The sequence below is a fragment of the Schistocerca gregaria genome, chromosome 9, assembly GCF_023897955.1.
Source record: "Schistocerca gregaria isolate iqSchGreg1 chromosome 9, iqSchGreg1.2, whole genome shotgun sequence".
Taxonomy (NCBI): domain Eukaryota; kingdom Metazoa; phylum Arthropoda; class Insecta; order Orthoptera; family Acrididae; genus Schistocerca; species Schistocerca gregaria.
Genome location: NC_064928.1, coordinates 249,656,572 through 249,680,463, shown reverse-complemented (window position 1 = coordinate 249,680,463; position 23,892 = coordinate 249,656,572). Strand labels below are relative to the sequence as shown.

At 46.2% G+C, this 23,892-nt stretch overlaps 1 protein-coding gene across 3 annotated transcripts in view; it reads right to left on the bottom strand.

Annotated features, from left to right (window-relative positions):
- Positions 1–2,203: 2,203 nt before the first annotated feature.
- The window catches only part of LOC126291724 (F-box/LRR-repeat protein 7-like), a 63,799-nt gene continuing 42,110 nt past the window's right edge, over positions 2,204–23,892 (bottom strand). For 2 of the 3 annotated variants that reach the window (XM_049985390.1, XM_049985391.1), the window contains exons 2-3: positions 11,150–12,367; positions 2,210–3,280 (exon numbers count right to left, since the gene is read on the bottom strand). In XM_049985390.1, the coding sequence (XP_049841347.1) occupies positions 11,223–12,365 (1,143 nt within the window). In that variant the 5' untranslated portion in view covers positions 12,366–12,367 and the 3' untranslated portion in view covers positions 2,210–3,280; positions 11,150–11,222. Of the gene's footprint in view, positions 3,281–11,149; positions 12,368–23,892 lie in introns of all 3 variants that reach the window. The other variant, XM_049985389.1, reaches the window with a different exon arrangement.

The window sequence follows — 23,892 nt, the reverse complement described above, 5'->3', positions numbered from 1 at the left end:
AATGTAAAGTATGTTACACAGTCCTGCCAGGAACTTTACAATGTAGTAGTTACCCGACGTCTGCTGTCACTTGCACTGTTCATTATTTTGCGATTAGAAGTTACCACTTACTATGTGGATTTCAACGAGGTAACACGCATCGCGAACGTAATAGAAATGCGGATTCTTTCGCTCATTGCTTAAAACCATGGTAATTGTGATATAGATTAGTGGAAAGCCGTGTTCTGCAACATCTAGCGCCACTACTTCATTATTTCGAGTTCTGTTCCTGTCCTTGGTGCTTCGCTGATTAGCCAAAATTTGTGATTGACACCGGAAGTTTTAGTTCACAACCCGAAATGCTTTGTGACTAACAAAATTGGCCGACCGCTAATGGAGAGATTTTTTTCGTCGTCAGTAAGACACTATCATTTCCATCTACGTAACTCCGCAGTTCACACTCCATTGCTTGGATGAATGTTCATACAAACAATTATTTGACTGTCTCAGCCTTGAAAAGCAAGTGAGGGAAAAATTAACACCTAAGTATCTCCGTGCGAGCTCTGTTTTATTTGCCAATGCACGGGAACGGTAGAGAAGAGGTTTATTGGGTGTGTGAGGATATGCTCCAAATGTTATTCCCACATCATGGGGAAAAAATCATTTGGGACATTACTCATTGGCAGCCCCAGCAAAAATCGTATGCCACTGGCTATTATTAATTCATAAATGAAAAAATATCGTTCTTGTGAGAACTCTCTCTATACTCGTGACGTAATAAATGCTGTCGACAGAGGATGTCAAACTGATTCCATATTTTTAGATTTCTAGAAGGTTTTAGACATCGTTCCTCACAGGCGTCTTCTAATCAGACTGCGAGCCTACGGAGTATCGCCTCAGTTGTGCGGCTGGATTCGTGATTTCCTGTCAGAAAGGTCACAGTTCGCAGTAATAGACGGAAAGTCATCGAGTAAAACAGAAGTAATATCCGGCGTTCCCCAAGGAAGTGTTATAGGCCCTCTGTTTCTTATCCATATTAACGACATAGACAATCTGAGTAGCAGTCTTACATTGTTTGCAGATGGTGCTGTCATTTACTGTCTTGTAAAGTCATAAGATGATCAAAACGACTTGCAAAATGATTTAGATAAGATATATGTATGGGTCGAACAGTGGCAATTGACCCTGAATAAACAAAAGTATGAAGTTATCCACATGAGTACTACAAGGAATCAGCTGAATTTCGATTACGCGATAAGTCACACAAATCTGAAGGCTGTAAATTCAACTAAATACTTAGGGCCTACAATTACAAATAACCTACATTGGAACGATCACATAATATTGTGGGTAGAGCAAACCAAAGACTGCGATTCATTGGCAGAACACTTAGCAGGTGCAACAGGTCTACCAAAGAGACTGCTTACCCTACGCTTTTGCGCCCTATTCTGGAGTACTGCTGTGCGGTATGGGATCCGCATCAGGTGGGACTGACGGATGACATCGAAAACGTTCAAAGAAGGGCAGCTCGTTTTTTAGTGTAGCGATATAGGGGGAGAGAGTCACACGCATGATACGTGAATTGGAGTGGCAATCACTAAAACAAGGGCGTTCTTCGTTCCGACGGGATCTCATGAAATATCAATCACCAGTTTTCTCCTCCGATTGCGAAAACATTCTGTTGGCACCCACCTACATAGGGAGAAATGATCACAATAAGAGAAATCGGGGCTCGCACAGAAAAATTTAAGTGCTCGTTTTTCCCCGCATGCCGTTCGAGAGTGGAACGGTAGAGAGACAGCATGAAGGTGGTTCATTGAACCCTCTGCCAGGCACTTTATTGTGCATAGCATAGTAATCAGGTCGATGTAGATGAAAACCTTTTATAAAGCTGTTTACACATTTAGTCTTATTTGTTTCCGAAAGTGGTTTCCAAAATGTTATTTGCAAATTTGTGTGTTATTTGTTTGAACATTTAGTTTTCTTTATTTCTAATGAACTAATTGCCACTGTCATAGGATTTTAACAACGTTTTCTAACCTTTGTAAATTAGTCGTGCAAATCGCTTTAACATGCTCATGTAACTTTTTTGCCGTCACTGCGTAGTGAAGTTTGAACTGTGGATTACCAGTGGAGGAAGCGGTACGACGCAACACTCCTCAAGTTGACTTTATAGGTACTCCACTGTTTAAGATAATTTTTGGCAGCACATATTAAGGTCAGATGAATTGGAAACCTAAGAAATTTTATTGATATTTTAACTTAGTAAATTTTAATTCATTATTGATCAGTACAGGTTGTGGAGTACAAATGAACAATACAATTAAAATGTCTAAAATACACTACAAGTAACAAGTGTAACTGATAAAATATTGAGCACGGCATTATTTTCACGGTTTCTTAGGTATACTTTCTTCCGAAATTAGATGTATAACAAGACGTATAATGCGTGAAACCTTAGTACAGTATTGAAAGAGTGACTTTACCTTCAACACAATAGTAAACTGCAAACAAAGCAGTTAACAGGGAAAGTAACGGCATAGATACTAAAGGAAGGGAAGAAAAAAATGGGAAACTTCGACATTTCTAAAATATTATCATCATGCTTTTGTTATATAACATTTGTACAGTGCCTCTAAGCACCTCACATTCATGAAATGTAAAACTCATTTTCACTTTGCTACTTAGGCAATGTTACTGAAATTTTGCCTTCAAATTCTTCAACAGGTATGAATTGCGTAACCATATCCTTCACATTTTTCCTTAACAGAGAGCTTAACAGTTTGTCAGTGTTTATTATCTACCGTTATTTGCGATTGATTCACAATTCATCAGACGAGTGATCCGTTGGTTCCTGTTTTGCATGCACATTTGTTTGAAGTATATATTGTTTAGGTTGTTTCTAAAAGAGTACTGGGAAGTGCGATTATATATTTAACTTCCTGAATATGGTTTTTGTACATGACCATAATTATTTTAATACTATGCCTAATTTGCATTGGGAAAGTTTTCTGGCTCCAGGAAGCTAGTGAATGCGCAAATCGACTTACATATTATAATTTTTAGAAAGCTGGTTTAATTTTCTAAACTCCACTAGATTATTTCTCAAAAGCAAGTCACTATGTAATTTTTTCATAACAAATTCGTTAGCCACCCAAGTAAGGTGTAAGTTGTAAGTTCATGTCATTTGTTGCCGATGTTTCCCAGAGCAGAGTTCTTTTCATTCCGTGCCATCGTGTTGTGTTGCAAGCACTCATGACGTCTTGTACAAAGAATTTAGACATATTGTTGACTTAGGTTCCTGAAAAGGAAGTCACAATAAAAACCGGAACACAATAACATAGAACATTGCTCATCTAAAATGTGGTAGTCACTGCAATTGAATACTATGCAAATATATCCAAGATTTAAAAAAAAAACTAGTCTCAATGAGGTTTTTGCTGGTAACTAATCGAAAGTAATCAAAAAAATTCTAAGTTGAGCGCGTGTGACAGGGTGGCAAGACAAGTCATTTAGTGAGACACTAACCGCTTTATCAGTGGACAAAAAACGTAGGACTGTAAGTAGGCTGTTTAAGTTTTTATGTTAGTAACGCCACGTAGCGCTCTATATGGAAATCACTGACTGCTGTGTGCAGTCTGTGGCTGGTTGGCATTCTTGGAATATTCGCTATTTTAGTGTTGGGCAGTTGGATGTGAACAGCGCGTAGCGTTGCGCAGTTGGAGGTGAGCCTCCAGCAGTGGTGGATGTGGGAGGAGAGATGGCAGAGTTTTGAGAGCGGATGATCTAGAGGTGTGTCCACCAGAGACAGTAAATTTTTAAGACTGGATGTCATGAACTGATTACGTATATGACTTTTGAACACTATTAAGGTAAATACATTCATTTGCTAACTATGCGTATCAGTAGTTAGTGCCTTCAGTAGTTAGAAACTTATTTAGCTGACAGTAGTGGCGCTCGCTGTGTTGCAGTAGTTCGAGTAACGAAGATTTTTGTGAGGTAAGTGATTCGTGAAAGGTATAGGTTAATGTTATTCAGGGCCATTCTTTTGTAGGGATTGAGAGTGATTGCGTTGCGCTAAAAATATTGTTTGTCAGTTTAGTGTTGATCAGAATAAGTAAAGAGAGAAATGTCTGAGTACGTTCAGTTTTGATCAACTGTTTGAAAATCAAATAATGTGAGAGGTTTATCAGCACAGTAATTCATAAATTTTTCTGAGGGGACGTTTCAGGATGGTTAGTAAGGGAACGTGGCGCATTAGGAAACAAGTTTATCACCACGCTTTTTTGTAAATGAATGAAACAAGACAAAAGATACTGAGCTCTTCTTCCTGAAACATTACAGTAACATCTGTGTGCCAGATTCTCAATTGAATACATGCAAAAATCACTTACAGATGCGATGCTACAAAACTGACGAGAGCCAAAGTACAATGTACACCCATCTGTATCCATACATATTTGTACTGCTACTTCCTGTTCCACTCACGAACTGTGTTTGGGAAGGAAGTCTGTCGGAAATGCTCCATACGAGATCTAGTGTGTGATACCGGAAGCACATTCCGCATGGAGGAAAGCAGGCATCATCCACTAAGGCACAACGCGGACGAAAGTAGATGCCGAGTGGTAATGACAGATGGTCACTGAAGTCGACTGTGGCGGAAAACCAGAGGACGACAGCTACGAAAGTCGCGGCACAACTGAATATCGCACTCGCGAACCGAGTCAGCATCAAAGCAACACGTAGGGAGGCCCACAAGCTGATAATAGGTCGAGCTGGAATATGGTATCCATATGGCGTGTGATGCAAATGGCCGAAACAGGAGAACGTGCAATCTAAGCTATTTAACATTGACCAAGGGGTAATGAGTAAAGGCAAAAGGAATACTATATTCCCAGGTTTCCTGAAACCATTTCACGCAGGTTTCCTGTGCGTATTGATAAAGGCTGGAGTTCGAACATAATTTCACTCAATCAGACAAGATACTGTTCGCAAATCAGCATGGTTTTAGGAAGCACGGGTCGTGTAAAACTCAGCTTTTCCTTTCCTCGCGAAGATATTCTGTGAACCACGGCTGAAGTAGCAGTCTGAATCCATATTCTCAGATTTACGGAAAGCATTCGACTCATTAGCTTTCTGCAGACTTAAAGAAGATGTGAGTGTACAGAATAGGTTTCCAGATGTGTGACTCGCTTGAAGACTGCTTGAGTAATACAAACCAGTAAGTTGTCCTCTACACCAGGGACAAGGATATCATAACGCGTGTCCCATGGAAGCGTGATGAGCCCACTGTTGTTCCCTATACATGCCAATGTACTGAGGTACAGTCTGAGCAGCCATCTGCTTCTGTTTGCTCATGGCGTTGTACTGTACGGTAAGTTGTCGTGGTTGAGAGACTGGTAGGATGCAAGATAACATTTCCAGTAGTAGCCTGATGAATGGCACCTTTCTCTAAATGTAGAAAGTCTGAGGTTTATGCGGTTGAGTAGGGGGAAAAATCCCATTGTGTTTGAACATCCACAGACTGTGGGTAAGTCATGTATCAGCAATATCGACTGCCCCAGGAGTGCCCCAGGAGCGCCAGTTACAGAAGGTTCGCAGGATAACTTCTGTGAATTTTTGGACGTAGGAGACATGGTACTGGCGGAAATAAAGCTGTGAGGACCGCTGTTATTCTGGCTTGAGTAGCTGAGTTGGTAAAGCACTTGCCCAAGGGAAGCAAGCAATCCAAGTTAGAGTCTCGGTTCGGCAAAATTTTAACCTGCCAGGAAGTTTCAGTCTTGGCAGTTTCCTGACCCAGCCACGTTCCTTAAAAATCAAAACCAAATGCTGCAAAGTAATATGAAAAGGAACGAGCGTGTCAGGATTGTGATAGGGGAGGCGAATGGTCGACGTTTTATTGAGATTATTCTAGGAAAATTTAGCTCATCTGTCAAGGACACCACGTATAGGACACAAGTGCGCCTCATTGTTCAACACTGTATCAGTGTTTGGGATCCCAATCAATCAGATTAAAGGAAGACATCGAAGCACTTCAGGGTCGTGGCACTAAATTTGTTACTGCTAAGTTCGATCAACAAGCGAGTACCTCGCTCTATTTACTAGTGGACCAGGAGAGTTTATAGCTCGCAATGGTAGAAGGTACATTCCACCACGCACTATATTGTGGTTTGATGAGTATTTCTGTAGAAATACATGTAGTAGTTGATGCAGATGTAGCTCTTTTAACCTTTTGGCTCCTCTTTCCCATAGAATCAGTTTCAGGAGTACAACTACTTGTATCTTCCCTACAATATTTCGCTGTATTCAATACACAAGATTCGTCTCCCACCTGACCATCGCGTCGACTGAGATAACAAAATAGTAAAAGACTGGACTAATCCGATAGAAGCTGACATCCAACAACCAGGTAGCTAACTAGCTTGATGATTTCTGCGATTTCCCTGAATGATTTCAACCAAACACTGTAAAACACCAACACTGTGCCTTCCAACAAGTCTGTAGTCTGTCCCCTAATGGATATCATCAAATTTCTAAAGATATTCCGGACGGTTACTGCCAACTTTTATACTCCGAAATTATCACGTACAAATCCAAGAGCGAGACACATATTTGAATGGATCTCTCCTAAGAGGCATCAGGTGCAGTATCTCTGGCGTTTCGGCACCTATCTTCAATTTAGTTTTTGCAAAATGTGGCTGTAATCGATCCAAATGGTGCTGCTTATACGATACATGCATAGTGTCAACGGAAATTTTTGCTTTACTTCCATGTTATGAAGTAAATGATTCTCACAGCGCAATTTTAGGTTACCATTCGATGGAGCGATCACAAATTAGCGTAGAGCGCTGTTCGTGTTACGGACGTATACTATTAGCGGCATTAAAACAGGGAGAATAAACAGTTCTGAAGCAGCGACTCATGGGCTGTCCTGATACGTATGTACTGTTAATGTCATGCAGCAGTGCTACTCAGTCGATATTGGAACACTGGTTATTCTTCCTCTTTCGGTGTCGCCATTAGTAGCTTGCTTGGTTGATTTGGGGAAGGGGGCCAAATAGAGAGATCATTGGTCCCATGATCTAAGATGGCAGAAATAATCGGAGGAGGTACACTAACAGCACAGCACAGGCTAGTCCAGTCCAGCACAGTCCAGTTTAGTCAAGGACACGGGACAACATGCAAATAAAGAGTGAAAAGCGACGTCAGGGCTGTAGGAAGAGGAACAGGAGTGGGTGGGTGGAAATGGGGAGAGCAGGGGGTGCCCCAGAAACATTACATGCAGAGGGACACCATCACCAGTATTAACCCATCCTGACACCATCACCCTACCATTGTCACAACACAACAGGGACACCACTGGGAGAAGAGAAGAAAATGGGAATAAACAGCACAACAGACCACACAAAAATGTAGGGAAAAGAAGTGGAGAAACTAGCCAATGCTGAGGCGAGGTCAAGGACTACATAGCCACAGAGGCACTAATTCAAGGACTTAAACCTCTGAGTACAAAACCACTTTCGCGAAGAAAAGTGAGAATAGATGGAACCATGAGAAGATCGTCCGCTGACACCTGAGCAAAGAAGGTATTTAGGACGAAGGGCCAAACGGTAAGGGCAGTCGACCAAAATGTGGATCACTGCAAGCGGAGCCCCCAAATACAAAGAGGGGATGGCTCATTGTGCAGTAAGAAAGCATGGGTCAACCTAGTATGGCCAATACAGAGATGGTGGACGATGGCAGATTCACACTGGGAGAGGCAGAGGGAAGAACTCCATACGGTGGGAGTGTCCTTGATGGACTGAAGTCTATTAGATGAGGGTGTAGCCTCCGAAGTCTGAACAAAAAGGGGATTGGTGTGAATCTGCAAATCCGCCAACAGAGGCGTCATGGAGGATGAGGACTAGGTTGTGCCCCCACTGCCCCAGCCCCCCCCCCCCCCCCCACTCTCGCCATATGATCAGGAAGTTCATTGCCATGGATACCTGCATGACCAGGAACCCGAGGTAAATCAACCTAACAAGAAGCATCACCTAGATCAGCGAGAAAGTCGTGACAGAGACGAGGAATGGCGGGAAAAACACCGAGCCGTAGTGTGGAAGATCACTGACTCCGCACATTACAAAATTCGAGTAAGGGAGGACTTATGAAACAGAAGGCTCGAGAAATGGCAATCAATTGCGCAGTAAATGTCCCACACGTGGCAGGAAAGAGATGCTGTTCTGTGCCAACAGATTTAGAGCCATTAGCATCCTGAAATTCTCGTAAGAGCGTTCGGAACAAACAGCAGAAAACCAATGGATCGATGGAGGCTTTCACTCCGCAGAAAAGATCCAACCCAATCCATGGCCAAGGAACTAACCAAGTGGGGTGGGAGGGGTGGTCGGGAAATGATGTGATGAAGAGTAAAGCGAAGAGAAGCAAAGTCGAACCCAACTGGTACTGCGCCAACCAAATGGAGAGGAGGAGGGGACCCATTGTTAACAGAAGATTATAAATAGCGCTGTTCCAAAAGGCGTTGGTGGCTAAGCAGATACCATGATGCTCAAGAGGAGCAATGTGCAGAGGCAACCACAGTGCAGATGGAACAGAAAGGCCATGTACAGGCAGAGAAGGGGGCGATCCATCTGCACCACTAGAAGGGTGGGCAAGGAAGTGAAGGACAGAGTTTACGAAAGCGGCGGGCGGGCGGGCGGGCGGGCGCACCCTACATCCAAGGAGGCGTCGAAAAAATGCCATGGGCCGAATTAGCAGGCATGGAAGACAAATGGCTAGCATAACGACTCAGAAGGACAGCTCGCCGATTGGACAGCGGAGGTTCAGCAGTCTCAACATAAAGGCTTTCCACAGGGCTGGTATAAAGAGCTCCAGACACTAAACGTAATCCAGTGGTGGATAGAGTCGAGATGCCGAAGAATAGACGGCCGAGCGGAGGAGTAAACTATGCCTCCATAGTCCAATTTCGATCGCACTAAGGGGCGGTAGAGGCGGAGAAGGACCACTCGGTCCGCTCCCCAGGAGGTGCCATTCAGGACACGGAGGGTGTTGAGGGATCGCAGAGAGCGAGCCGATACCGACTTTTTGATCACCCGGTACATTAGCACACCATCAGCGGAGGCGGACCAAAATGGCTCACGTCATGTGACTGCCCTTATGTTTTGGCAACTCTAGCGATGTTTTACAGTAACTGTGGGGGGGGGGGGAGGGGGAGATTTCGTTTCATACCAGAGCCACTGACCTGTGAACCACCCCTGATAGTTAATACTGCATACACCTCAAATGCTGAAACAAACGATGACAGACAAAGCCGAAAAACTAAATGTCTTTTTCCAAAGCTGTTGCACAGATGAAGACTGCACTGTAGCTGCTGCTCTAGAGTGACGCACAGATGACCAAATGGTAGATATCGTAATAGACGACAGAGGGATAGAGAAACAAAATCGCTCAAAAGAGGAAAGGCACCTGGCCCTGATGGGATACCAGTTCGATTTTACACTGAGTACGAGAAGGAACTTGCCCCCCTTCTTACAGCAGTGTACTATAGGTCTCTAGAAGAGCATAGCACTCCAACGGATTGGAAAAGGGCTCAGGTCATCCCCATTTTCAAGAAGGGACGTCGAACAGATGTGCAGAACTATAGACCTACATCTCTAACGTCGATCAGTTGTAGAATTTTGGAACACGTATTATGTTCGAGTATAATGACTTTTCTGGAGAGTAGAAATCTCTGTAGGAATCAGCATGAGTTTCGATAGAGACCATCGTGTGAAACCCAGCTCTCGCTATTCGTCCACGAGACTCAGAGGGCCAGACACGGATTCCTAGGTAGATGCCGTGTTTCTTGACTTCCGCAAGGCGTTCGATACAGTTTCCCACAGTCGTTTAAATAACAAAATAAGAGAATATGGACTATCAGACCAATTTTGTGATTGGATTGAAGAGTTTCTGCATAAGAGAACGCAGCATGTCATTCTCATTGGAGAGGTTTTCCGAAGTGAGAGTGATTTCAGGTGTGCCGCAGGGGAGTGTCGTAGGACCGTTGCTATTTACAATATACATAAATGACCTGGTGGATGACATCGGAAGTTCATTGAGGCTTTTTGCGGATGATGCTGTGGTATATCGAGAGGTTGTAACGATGGAAAATTGTACTGAAATGCAGGAGGATCTGCAATGAATTGACGCATGGTGCAGGGAATGGCAATTGAATCTCAATGTAGGCTAGTGTAATGTGCTGCCAATACACAGAAAGAAAGATCCCTTATTTAGATACAATATAGCTGGTCAGCAACTGGAAGATGTTAATTCCATAAATTATCTGGGAGTGCACATTAGGAGTGGTATAAATGGAATGAGCATATAAAGTTGATCGTCGGTAAAGCAGATGCCAGACAGATTCATTGGAAGAATCCTAAGGAAATGCAATCCGAAACAAAGGAAGTAGGTTACAGTACGCTTGTTTGCCCACTGCTTGAATACTGCTCAGCAGTGTGGAATCCGTACCAGATTGGGTTGACAGTGGAGGAGATCCAACGGAGAGCAGCGTTACGGGGATGATAGACAAACTCCAGTGGAAGACTCTGCAGGAGAGACGCTCAGTAGCTCGGTACGAGCTTTTGTTGAAGTTTCGAGAACATACCTTCACCGGGGAGTCAAACAGTATATTGCTCCCTCCTACGTATATCTCTGCTGAAGATTAGATGCGTAGATCAGATAACTAATGAGGAGGTACTGAATAGAATTTGGGAGAAGACTTTGTGGCACAACTTGACTAGAAGAAGGGATCGGTTGGTAGGACATGTTCCGAGACATCGAGGGATCAGCAATTTAGTATTGGAGGGCATCGTGGAGGGTAAAAATCGTAGAGGGAGATCAAGAGATGAATACACTAAGCAGATTCAGAAGGATGTAGGCTGCAGTAGGTGCTGGGAGATAAAGAAGCTTGCACAGGATAGAGTAGCATGGAGAGCTGCATCAAACCAGTCCCAGCTCGCGAAGAGACCATGATGAAAAAATCAGATTAGAGCCCACACAGAGGCATTCCGACAATCGTCCTTTCTACGAACAATACTAGACTGGAATAGACGGGAGAACCGATAGTGGTACTCAAGGTACCCTCCGCCACACACCGTCAGGTGGCTTGCGGAGTATGGATGTAAATGCTACTAACCTCCAATCTGCCTTGTCACCATTTCTCGGAAACAGGAAGCGCCGGATTTTTAGTATCTACTTCCCCGTCGTCTTTATTTGGGACGTCTCAAGTTTATTTTGACCAACTGGCTAGACACCGCCACGCGACTGGACCTCCACTGGAAGCAGATGCAGACGCGGCGCAGCTGGAGGCACCGGAGCAGGGGGCGCAGGTAGTCCAGGCAGCGGCTGTCGTAGCCCAGGCCCTCGAGCCGCAGCAGGGCGCTGGACAGCTCGTCCGTGATGTGGTAGAGAGGGGCGCGGAGCACTCTGGCGTTGGCGCCGGCGGGCAGCTCCAGCGGCGGGAACCTGACGCCGACCTCCCGCAGCCGGCCGCAGCGCTGGAGGAAGGTCAGGTCGCGGACGAGGGGGAACCGGTCGACGTGCAGCGACTCGAGGCTCTCCAGCGCGGCCACCACCAGCTCCAGGTCGGCCTGTGCCAGCCGGCAGCCGTGCAGCTGCAGCCGGCGCAGCCTCCGCAGGCGCCGCAGCTCTGCGACCTCCCCCAGCGGCAGGGCGGCGCAGCCTTCCAGTCGCAGCTCCTCCAGCGCGTCCGAGCAGCGCCGCAGGAACGACAGCCTCTCCAGGCTGGGGCACTCGATCCCCAGCGCCCGCAGCCGCACGAGCCCGGCCGACTCCTCCAGGAGCCCCGCCGACAGGATCTCCGCGCACACGAAGAGCTGCGTGAGGTTGGGGCACAGCTCGAGGGCGGAGCTGACCAAGAAGTCTGCGTCAGCGAAGTCCGGACCCCGGCAGTCGAGAGGCCGCGTCTTGACGATCTCCAGCTTCTCGAGCAGCGCGAAGTCGATAGTCGATCTGGACGACATGATGTGCTCCGCGATGCTGAGTCTGGTCGACAGACTCACGCACCTCAGTCTGGGACAGCGCTCCAGGGCTCCTAGGTCTGCTATTGACAGAACCAGGCGCGGGTACACGACGCACACCGCAAATCGGTTCTCCACTTCGACGGAGACTTCCCGCAGCAGTGGCAGAGCGCGCAGGGCTACGTGCTCCCTGTGGAGGTCCACCGGACTCGTGAGGGTGATGTAGGTCTTCCCTTTCCACAGGTGGGTGTACCCAGACACGATTCTGAGGAAGTGCTCGGACACTGCAGCGCACTGGACCAAATCCGAAGCCGGCAGGAAGGAGAAGATGGAGAGCAGCATCTCGTCTGGTAGGTCGTCGATACCAGCCATTTCTGAGAACGGAAGTAAATTAACTGGTTACTCGTCAGAGATTTGAAGGACGTCCGTACATTAATGTCAAGCAGTAACATAACTTTTGAATACATTTTGGGAAAGGCAGTGATCAATGTCTTACAAATATTTACTATTAAAAACAGTATTGAGTGAGTAGTGATTCTCCAACAGAAAGAGGTTCCTACTCAGTGGTCTGAGGATGACCACAGCAGTGGTCGAAACGTGTCACCTTGATAAATAAATCGCGATCAAGACTTAATAGTAAATACAGGGTGTTACAAAAGGTACGGCAAACTTTCAGGAAACATTCCTCACACACATAGAAAGAAAGAAAATATGTAGACATGTGTCCAGAAACGCTTACTTTCCATGTTAGACCTCATTTTATTACTTCTTCAAATCACAATCACGGAATGGCAACACACAGAAACAGAACGTATCAACGTGACTTCAAACACTTTGTTACAAGAAATGTTCAAAATGTCCTCAGTTAGCGAGGATACATGCATCTACCCTCCGTCGCACGGAATCCCTGATGCAGCCCTGGAGAATGGCGTATTGTATCACAGACACCCACAATACGAGCACAATGAGTCTCTACATTTGGTACCGGGGTTGCGTAGACAAGAGCCTTCAAATGCCCCCAAAAATGAAAGTCAAGAGGGTTAAGGTCAGGAGAGCGTGGAGGCCATGGAATTGGCCCGCCTCTACCAATCCATCGGTCACCGAATCTGTTGCTGAGATGCGTACAAACACTTCGACTGAAATGTGCAGGAGCACCATCGAGCATGAACCACATGTGTCTTACTTGTAAAGGCACATGTTCTAGCAGCACAGGTAGAATATCCCGTGTGAAATCATGATAGCGTGCTCCATTAGGGGTAGGTGTTAGAACATGGGGCCCAATCAAGACATCAACAATGCCTGCCCAAACGCTCACAGAAAATCTGTTGACGTGATTCCACAATTGCGTGCGGATTCTCGTCATCCCACACATGTTGATTGTGAAATTACAATTTGATCACGTTGGAATGAAGCCTCATCCATAAAGAGAACGTTTGCACTGAAATGAGGATTGACACATTGTTGGATGAACTATTCGCAGAAGTGTACCCGTGGAGGCCAATCAGCTGCTGATAGTGCCTGCACACGCTGTACATGGTACGGAAACAACTAGTTCTCCCATACCACCCTCCATACAGTGACGTGGTCAACGTTACCTTGTACAGCAGCAACTTCTTTGACGCTGACATTAGGGTTATCGTCAACTGCACGAAGAATTGGCTCGTCCATTGCAGGTGTCCTCGTCGTTCTAGGTCTTCCCCAGTCGCGAGTCACAGGCTGGAATGTTCCGTGCTCCCTAAGACGCCGATCAATTGCTTCGAACGTCTTCCTGTCGGGACACCTTCCCTCTGGAAATCTGTCTCGATACAAACGTACCGCGCCACGGCTATTGCCCCGTACTAATCCATACATCAAATGGGCATCTGCCAACTCCGCATTCGTAAACATTGCACCGACTGCAAAACCACGTTCGTGATGAACACTAACCTGTTGATGCTACGTACTGATGTGCTTGATGCTAGTACTGTAGAGCAATGAGTCGCATGTCAACACAAGCACCGAAGTAATTACCTTCCTTCAATTGGGCCAACTGGCGATGAATTGAGGAAGTCCAGTACATACTGACGAAACTAAAATGAGCTCTAACATGGAAATTAAGTATTTCCGGACACATGTCCACATAGCATCTTTTCTTTATTTGTGTGTGAGGAATGTTTCCTGAAAGTTTGGCCGTACCTTTTTGTGACACCCTGTATAAGTAACAAATTAAGTGTACGCTATTTTCTTTTTTTTCCTGAAAACTGCTATAGTCTCCTGTTTGTGTCTCATACAGGTCCGTTACAGGGTGGCCGAGTGGACCCTACACCCCACTTCTCTTTCTACGGCTGGTGGAATAAATAGTTGTACTACTGGCGCCTCTGCTTTCAACTTGATGGAAAGCCCTTGCATTAGTGTTGAATATTTTTGTTTCTGCTTTGTGTTACATCAGTTTGAGAGCCACGGGCGATGGAGCAGACAGTTACAATGGCGATTTGTGTCGTATCTGTGCGCCCACAGAAGGCCGCTGACGGACTTTGGCGCACGTAAGGAGTGCGTCTGCAGATCACTTTGGCAGGGCCCTACCAAGCATAGTAGCCCCACCTTTGGTTGCAGGCCGTGTCAGAGACACGATGCACAGTGGGCGTGAAGTAACGTGGGAGGAAACACGTGCTCACATCGCTCGGTCACTGAGCAGCTTACAGCCAAATCCATTCACGAAAGGGCGGTTGAACCTAAGGTACTGCAGTCAACAACATCTGACCACACAAATATTTGAAATAAACTTGAGTACTTAGACCAGTATTAGTGAATAAGTTCCTGTCGGACAACAACTTTGAGCAGCTAGTTGCTGCATGCTTACTTTATTGCTAAGTACTAAATACTTCACATAAGAAGCTTCAGGCAATACGAGTCGCACAAAATATGCTGTGCACTACAGTGGTGTTTTCTAACTGAAATTTAACGTAATTGAAAACATCATTCAGCAGCTTATGTCTTTTTTATTTATTTACAAGAAGACAATATCTCTTGTGTGAACGTGTACATCTTTGGCCTGTTGAACATGCGAAAATTTACCATGGCCATTTTAGTTTGTAAGTAGCCTGTTTATATGCGCGTGTTGGCAGCCTGGTAGACTGCATTAGTAATTGTGACAGAGCTGCGCACCATCTGTAAGAGACTCTCTGGCTGGTCAGACTGGCGGTTCCAGGTTTGGAAGTTTTGCAGTTAGCAGTGGTGGAGGTTAGAGGTCTGAAGTGTTAGCGCAAGCGGACGATCTGGACGTGTGACCGTCATGGACATTTAACTCTTGACGATTATATAATTTTTTTTGGAACTGGATGTCACGGACGATTATACAAATGTTTTAACCGGGTGTCACATTATTAAGGTAAAATCTGCTAAATACATTGCTCTGCAACAAAATGTTTCCTTTGCTAACCACATGTTTGAGTATCATTGCATATTGTGGGTCATAAATGAATAACTGAGTCGCACTTGTTAGGAAAAATTCAGTAGGTGAGTAATGATGAAAACAAGTGACTGTAGGTTCACTATCACTCTGCAGTTTAAGAACATTCAGTAAGCATTCAGCAATTTCAGTATAAGCATAGAAGTTTCTGGTTAAGTAATAGAATATCTTAGTTTCTCCATTATACTTTTCTTTCCTTTCTATAATTTCCAAAAATAGACTGTATTGGCTAGCGACAAGCTTCTACTTGTAATAATGTTTCTGATATGTGCTAATCTTTTCATAGGTCGTTTGCTTTTGTACTTGCAAAATACAGAACTTAAACTCCTCATATTTCTTACTTATGTGCTCCATTTCTTACACTAGTTACTCTCCATTTCCATTACCGGTGTGGCTGTGTAACAAGGTGGCATCAATTTTCTTAATAACATGTATAAACATTTGCAATCACAAAACATTGTTAGTCTAATTTTGTGGTTTAGCGGTTGCTACGTTTCCTGATTTAAGAAAAATTGAACAAACAAGACAAAAACAAAGCACAAGAGCCCGAAGACCCAAATGAAGTGCATTACTGGATTTAGAGAGCGCTTCTAGTGGAAACGTATCCACTACAGACGATGTTGCTGACAGGCCTCGGATGCTGTGGGAAACAGAAGACAACCTTTAAGGAAGCATATCTGGCTCGATTTTGCAATGGACATTTTTAGACACAGCACGATATGGAGTCTGACACATTTCACATCTCCAGGGATAAGGTTAACTAACAAGTGTAAAGACCAGCTTAGATGTACACAAGGTGCTATTCACAGCTAGATATGACGGAAAGTGTGGTTAGCTCTTTACCATCGCAAGTTGAATCAAATTCTGGCGGAGAAGAGATATTGGGGAATTTATAGATGTATTTCTACGAAGATTTCATGGTGTACAGACTTTCACTAGCCTCGTTCTTACATATGGTTACTGGCAGGTTAAATAAGCAGCAGCTTACTGACTGTACAGAGTTTTTTTGTAGATAGCAGGTCTTATCAGTTTATTATGTCACCCTTTGGGCTTAATGTCTACACTGCAGCGTTCTTTAAGGCTCTTGGCGATGTGTTCGACCACAGCAATGAAGTAAAATCACAGACTATATAGAGGATCTAATTTGGCAAACAATGGTGAGAACGCCAGTCAATACTGCAGCCTTTAGGAGACAGGTGAGTGACTGAGCTTACAAGAGTCTGTATGTGGGTGAAGGCAAATGACACTCCTATACTGTGTAATCAGTTAGTAGGGAATAACGCCCAATCTCGGTAAGTGCGGTGCAATACGTGGTGTGCCAGTAACAGTGTACTACAAGTCTAAGCGTTTGTAGGACTAGTTGGATTCTACAGGAAGTTAGTCGCAGACTTTCAGGCATCACGTCTTTTATCCCCAACTGGGAAAAATGTATCTTTGAAATAAGAGGCAGTATGTTTGAGAGAATCAAGGCAGTTTTGGGCAGTAGAAGCTTTGAAACTGTCGAACTTATACAGCCACTTCAGCATGTGACAGTGTTTCAGTTGCGGGTTCGGTGTAGTGCTGTATCTGGCAGAGAAAGCTAGAAAAGGACAGGAACACAGGACAGTTGCGGTCATGAGTTACGTGGTGAATAATAGCATGGGGAATTATCCTGTAACACAGCTTAAACTGTTCGCCGTCACCTGTGAAGTCGAAAAGTTCTGGTTTTTCGTGATGGGTCGGCACACAGAGGACTGGACGCACCGCAAGACGCTGGAATTCTTGTCGAGGGCCAGCTCCCACATGGACACCTAATACAGTGGCTGCTGGATTCGCAGTAGTTAAGTTTTTCTGTCTGATGTCTGCCAGGCGATGAGAATATGCAAGTAGCAGGGACAGTTTTTCCTACGTAATCTGTCGTGAATCGGAAGAAGAGGCCAAGCTGGCTTCGTTCCCTCCATGCTGTGGAGCAGCGACTGTAGACACGTGAACAGAGACCAGCGTTTCGACCTGTCTCGAAGATACAGGATGTTGCGCCTCATTAAAGACAACACGGGTCACTGGATTACAGGCGTGTACGATGTTCCATGTGAATGTGGTGGAATTTACAGACGATAAACCATTCGCACTCTTGGTGAGCAGTATGCAAGAAAGTTACCAAATATTGGACAAAGCAAAACAGACGTCAGACACGGCAGAACATTAATAGAAAACGGATATAAAATACAATTTCTAAACACGAGATTTTTGGATCAGTCATCATATTTGGATTCTGTTACTAAAGAAATGGCAGAAAGAATAAACAACAATTTTAACAAACTAAGAGTACTCACCTTTTAGAGTATGGGAGCGGGCTTTGGACACTGAGCAAAAGCGGAAACAAAGACGGATGGTCGACTGTTGGACTGATGCAGGAGGGGCAGTTCCGAACAAAGCGCTGGCCCCTTACGCCACTGGACAGCACTCGGTACCGGTGGCAGGAAGCCGCTCTTATGAGCTGCCCAACTTGTGTTCGACGCATGTGTCACTTCGACCCATTCTGAAAGGTTCCAGACGCTGCTGTTGCATCTGTTTAAGCAGAATACTGCACCAAACCTGACAGCCAGTGGTTTTAACTCTGGATGACGATGGCGGAGACACCGATAGAAAGCACGATGGCTTTATTTGAAGTGAGATATCACGTAGACCGAGAAGATTTTATTCACGGGTTGTGTTCCTCCGATACATATCGAAAAACCAAATCTAAGACAGTGCCAATTCCAGCCTTAAGCATAAAATCTAGACGTCAGCCAGGATCTTGAAGTGTTGTTCTCTTCTCGCGTTATTAAAGTGTCGTATCAGCTCATGGTCCAATAGTAACGACGCACAATCTAGACGCAAGGTCGCTAGATCGAGGCTAAAACTTCCCATATTTTTTATTCCACATTTCAGCTCTCTACTGAAATTATCAGTCAGTCATAGTACACCAAAGAGACTTTAATAATCACTCGTACTAAAATAATATCTAGAGGAAAGGAAGGTTCTAGTTACGGGAAAATGCGGAAGTCCTCCTCCTCTTCTAAGAAAGTGACAACACTAACATTGAGTTTTACAGGCCTATTGGTCTCTGTATTTTACAATTTGCTAACAAAAATCATTATAAACCGCCTGAGCCATGCGTTGTCAATATTGTGTTCTCCATCAAAAACCATGCTCTGGAAGAAACAAATGAATACATAATTCGAGGCATCAAATTCAGCTTGGAACACACAACCAGCCAGCCAGCAGAGATCTCACAGCGAAATCTGATGGCAATCGAGAAACATTATCTGTAACCAGACCATCGTCATATTTAGAATGGATCCTTCATGGCATCAGCACCCAGCTGGTAACAATGTGCAGGCTCACGACCATGACAATAAGCAGTGGAAATCTACTGTGGATGTGTCAAAGGGCTGTAGCAGAACGCTGCTTGGAGTGGATCAGGGACAGGGCTAACAGGTGACGCAAGGAGCGGAACGGCTGCTGCGACGCTGTCGAGCACATAAGACTGAAGTGGCACTGGGCAGAATGCACGGCCAGCAACAAATACAACTGGACCAAACCACTGATGCAGTGGTGTTGGTTGGTTCGTTTAATAGAGGGGGAAGGGACCAAACTACGTAATCGGTCCCTTGTTCCTAATAAAACAATTCCACAAGTGAGAATAAAACATAGGAGACATAGAACAGGAAGAAAGGAAAAAGGACAAGAACGAAGAAAAAGGCAACCAACACTAAAAGCAACAAAGGACAAGAAAGCAACAGAGACGCTAGAAACAGAAGAGAGTAAAACAAGAAAGATTACACTGGCTGACCAAACACGAGAATGAAAAGGGGAAGCCAGCCACCCGGCAACACATTAAAACCTCCATCTTAAAAGCACTAGAGTGGAGGGGACAGAGGGACAAAGGACATGCGCTGAAACTCGGATTGAATGATAAAACCCATCCTCATGAATAAACCGTAAATCAGCCAGTGAGGCGCTGTCAGACAAATTGAGCGGCAATGAGTCCGGTAATCCAAGATTCGTCGCTGGCAGTCAAAGTGGGACAGTGCACCAGAATATGGGCCACTGTCAACCGAGTGCCACACCGACACTCGGTAGAGTCTTCATGGCGCAAGAGGTAACTGTGGGTGGCACAAACGTGGACAATGGTTGGTTGGTTGGTTGATTGGGGTTGAAGGGACCAAACAGCAAGGTCATCAGTCCCTTGTTACAAAGGCGGTCAGTTCCGATAGAGGGACAGCTCAGAAGAGTCAAAAACGATAAAAAGTAAAAGGTAAAAGGCTAAAAAGGTGCAGTTGTGTCGTCAATGATAAAAACACAAGGAGGGAAGTCAGTAAATGGGCAACCTCAAGAGAGGAAATATCCCACCTGTGATGCAGTACAAGCAAGATCACATGCTATTTAAAAGCGTTCAACCGCCAGAGTGTAAAAGGGCGGATTGTAAAAGGGATTAAACAAACCTAAAAGGCGATAAAAACAGTAAAAGGGAAAAAAGAAGGAACATGGCCAGGGAGGGGAGTCAGGAATCTCCAAGCACAGCCTACAGTGGGAGACATCCCAACCCTCACCGCCCTGCCCCTACTCCAGAGGGAGATGAAACTCCTTAAAACTGAGAATAAAAACCACTTTCACGGAGGAAACTGAGAACCAGTTCAACCATCCGGGAATCGTCTGCTAATATTAAGGGTAAAGTGCAGGGAAGTCTGTACTTAGTACGCAGAGCTAAAAGAAGGGGGCATTCCACCAAAATGTGGGCAACTGACTGGAAAGCTCCACAACCACAAAGTGGGGGTGGCTCACCACGCAAAAGAAAACCATGGGTCAGCCTGGTATGGCCGATGCGAAGACGACAGAGGGTGGTTGAGTCCTTTCGCCAGAGGCGTAAGGAAGAACGCCATGGGACAGGTGTCACCTTAATCGCACGAAGTTTATTAGACAAGGAGGTAGCCTCCCAGGATGTGGCCCATGATTGCGCAAAGTGGGATTTGAGATGAAGCCGTAAATCCGCCACAGGAGGGGTGACAGGGAATGGGGGGTAAGTGACTGCTCCCCCAGCCAAACGATCAGCAAGCTCATTTCCTTGGATGCCCACATGGCCAGGGACCCAAAGGAAGCTAACAGAACAAGCAGCATGGTGGAGATCAGCGAGATGGTCATGGATGGAGGAGACCAAGGGATGACGGGAGAAACACTGGTCAAGTGCCTGAAGGCCACTCATTGAGTCTGTACATAACAAAACGCGATTGAGCTTGGACTGTTTAATAAAGGCCAGGGCCCGAGAGACCGCCATCAATTCCGCAGTGAACACCCCACATGCATTTGGCAGGAGATGATTTTCCATGCCTACAGAGGAGGTGAAGGCATAGCCCACACGATCAGCAGATTTAGAGCCATCAGTGTAAAAAACAACAGCATCCCGAAACTCAGATAAAATGCGGCGGAAAAAACAATGGAACACCATCGGGGGAACGGAATCTTTCAGACCTCGGCAGAGATCCATCCGAACTCGGGGCCGAGGGACTAACCAAGGAGGTGTGTTGGGGAGGGAACGTGGGATACAGGAAAAGGAAGGAAGCTGAAAATCACGGCGAAGAGACGCTAGGCGGAGCCCAACCGGTAAACCCGCCCGAGGGCGGGAGTCAGGTGGGCGACTTCCTTGGGCAGGGAACAGGATAGAATAGGAAGGATGAGTGGGAGAGGAACGGACAGCGATTGCATACGAAACCAGAAGCTGGGAGCGCCGAACGGAAAGGGGGGGGATCCCAGCCTCAACCAGGAGACTATCAACAGGGCTAGTCGGGAAGGCACCGATGGCCAAACGGATACCACGATGGTGGACCGGATCCAAGAGGCGCAATGTAGAGGGGGCAGCTGAACCGTAAACTTGACAACCATAGTCCAAGCGAGACAACACTAAGGCCCGATAAAGGTGGAGGAGAGTGGAACGGTCAGCACCCCAAGAGGTGTGGGCAAGGAAGCGAAGGACGTTTAGTTTACGGAAACATCCTATCTTCAGGCGTCTGATATGAGGCAGCCAAGTGAGCTTGTTGTCGAAAAGAAGGCCAAGGAAACGAAACTGTGGGACCACAGGTAATCGTTGTGCATTGAGATAGAGCTCTGGATCGGGGTGGACTGTCACACGGCGACAAAAGTGGACCACTCGCGATTTTAAAGGAGAAAACTGAAATCCGTGAGAGATGGTCCATGCAGAGGCACGCCGTATAGCACCCTGGAGCTGCCGCTCTGCAGCGGCCATCGAAGAGGAACTAACCCAAATGCAGAAATCATCCACATACAGAGCAGGAGTGACCAAAGGACCGACGGAGGCCACAAGTCCATCTATAGCAATGAGGAACAGAAGTACACTCAATACGGAACCCTGAGGGATGCCATTCTCCTGGGTTCGCGGAGAACTTAAAACTGTACCAACCCTAACCCTAAACGAACGATGAAACAAGAACTGGCGGATAAAAATCGGGAGTGGGCCCCGAAGACCCCACTCATGAAGTGTAAGTAAAATATGATGGCGCCAAGCCGTATCATAGGCCTTGCGAAGGTCGAAAAATACAGCAACCAAATGGCGGCGCTGGGAAAAGGCCTGCCGAACTGCGGATTCCAAGCGAAGTAAATGATCGATTGGAGACCGTCCCTCTCGGAAGCCACACTGGTAAGGGGACAACAGACGCCGAGATTCGAGGACCCAAGTGAGCCGACGGGCTACCATCCGTTCAAGTAACTTACAAACAACGTTCGTCAGACTAATTGGCCGATAGCTGTCGACGAACAGGGGGTTCTTACCGGGCTTAATGACGGGAACCACGATGCTATCCCTCCATTGAGAAGGGAAGTCACCCTGGAGCTAAATACGGTTAAATACCCGGAGAAGATGTCGCTGTTGTGGAGCACTGAGATGTTGAAGCAGTTGGTTATGAATGGAGTCTGGGCCAGGGGCCGTATCATGAGAAGAGGAGAGGAGAGTGCGGAAAGAAGTTCCCATTCAGTAAAAGCGTCGTTGTATGATTCTGACTGGCTGGGGGTAAAACATAAGGCGGAAGCTTCGGCCCGCTGTTTCTGGGGAAGGAAAGCAGCCGGATAGGAGGCTGATGCCGACGCTGTTGCAAAATGGGTCGCAAGGTGTTCTGCGAGAATCAACGGGTCCGTGCAAAGGCCATCCGGGAGGTGAAGACCTTGGAGGGTAGACTGCCGATGGCAACCTTGGTGAGAGCGAAGTGTAGCCCATACCCGCGACAGAGGGACAGCAGAACCGAGGGAAGAAACAAAGCGTTCCCAACACATCCGTTTGCTCCGTTTGATTAAGTAACGGGCTTTTGCGCGAAGGCGTTTAAAGGTAATAATATTGGCAACGGATGGATGCCTCTTAAGGTGTTGCAAAGCTCGACGGCGATCACGGATGGCAACGGCAATGTCCGAACTCCACCAAGGGACCTGCCGGCGGCGAAATGGTCCAGATGAGCGCGGGATAGCAAGGCTAGCAGCGTGAACAATCGCGTCAGACATGTCACGTATGACATCATCAATACCATCCGACAATGAGGGAGAAAAAACGACCTGTGCAGTATACAGAGGCCAATTGGCACGTTTGAAGGACCAACGAGGTGATCTGTCCATAGGGGAGCGGGAAGGGAGCGAGAGAATCAACGGGAAGTGGTCACTATCGCAAAGGTCATCGTGTGGTGACCATTGTAGGGAAGGGAGGAGGGAGGGAGAAGAGAGAGAAAGATCAATGGCAGAAAAGCTACCATGACCGGCACTGAAATGGGTAGGGGAGCCATCGTTAAGAAGGCACAAGTCGTGGTCGGTAATAAACTGGTCAATGAGATGACCCCGACTAGATGGAAATGCACTGCCCCACAAGGGATGATGTGCATTAAAATCGCCAAGTATAAGGAAGGGAGGAGGAAGTTGCTGAAGGAGGGCACTTAAGGAGGCAGGTGTAGGAGTTCTGTCAGGAGGGAGATACAGATTGCAAATTGTGACCCCAGAGTCCAGGTGGATCCTAACAGCAACTGCTTCCAATGTAGTTTGGAGAGGAATCCACGTGCTGGCAATGTCCGTTCGGACCAACGTGCAAACTCCGCCAGACGCCCGTAGGGGGCCGACCCGATTTCGACAGAAAGCACGGAAGCCACGGAGGGTTGGTGAGTGACCACCAGTAAAATGAGTTTCTTGTAGAACCACACAAGCCGCAGAGTAAAACGAAAGAAGGGATTGCAACTCCGGTAGGTGACGGTAATAGCCATTACAGTTCCATTGGATAGCCAAAGAACGATGAGTCAATTGGGGGGTGAACAGGCTAATGTCAGTCATGCCGGTGGGTCCCCACCCGTCACCGACAAGGAGGGGGCGACATCCATGAATAACAGGTCAGAGTCAGGTTGTGAAGATGGGGACGAGACTTCTGGTAACACCAGAGACTCCTTGTCC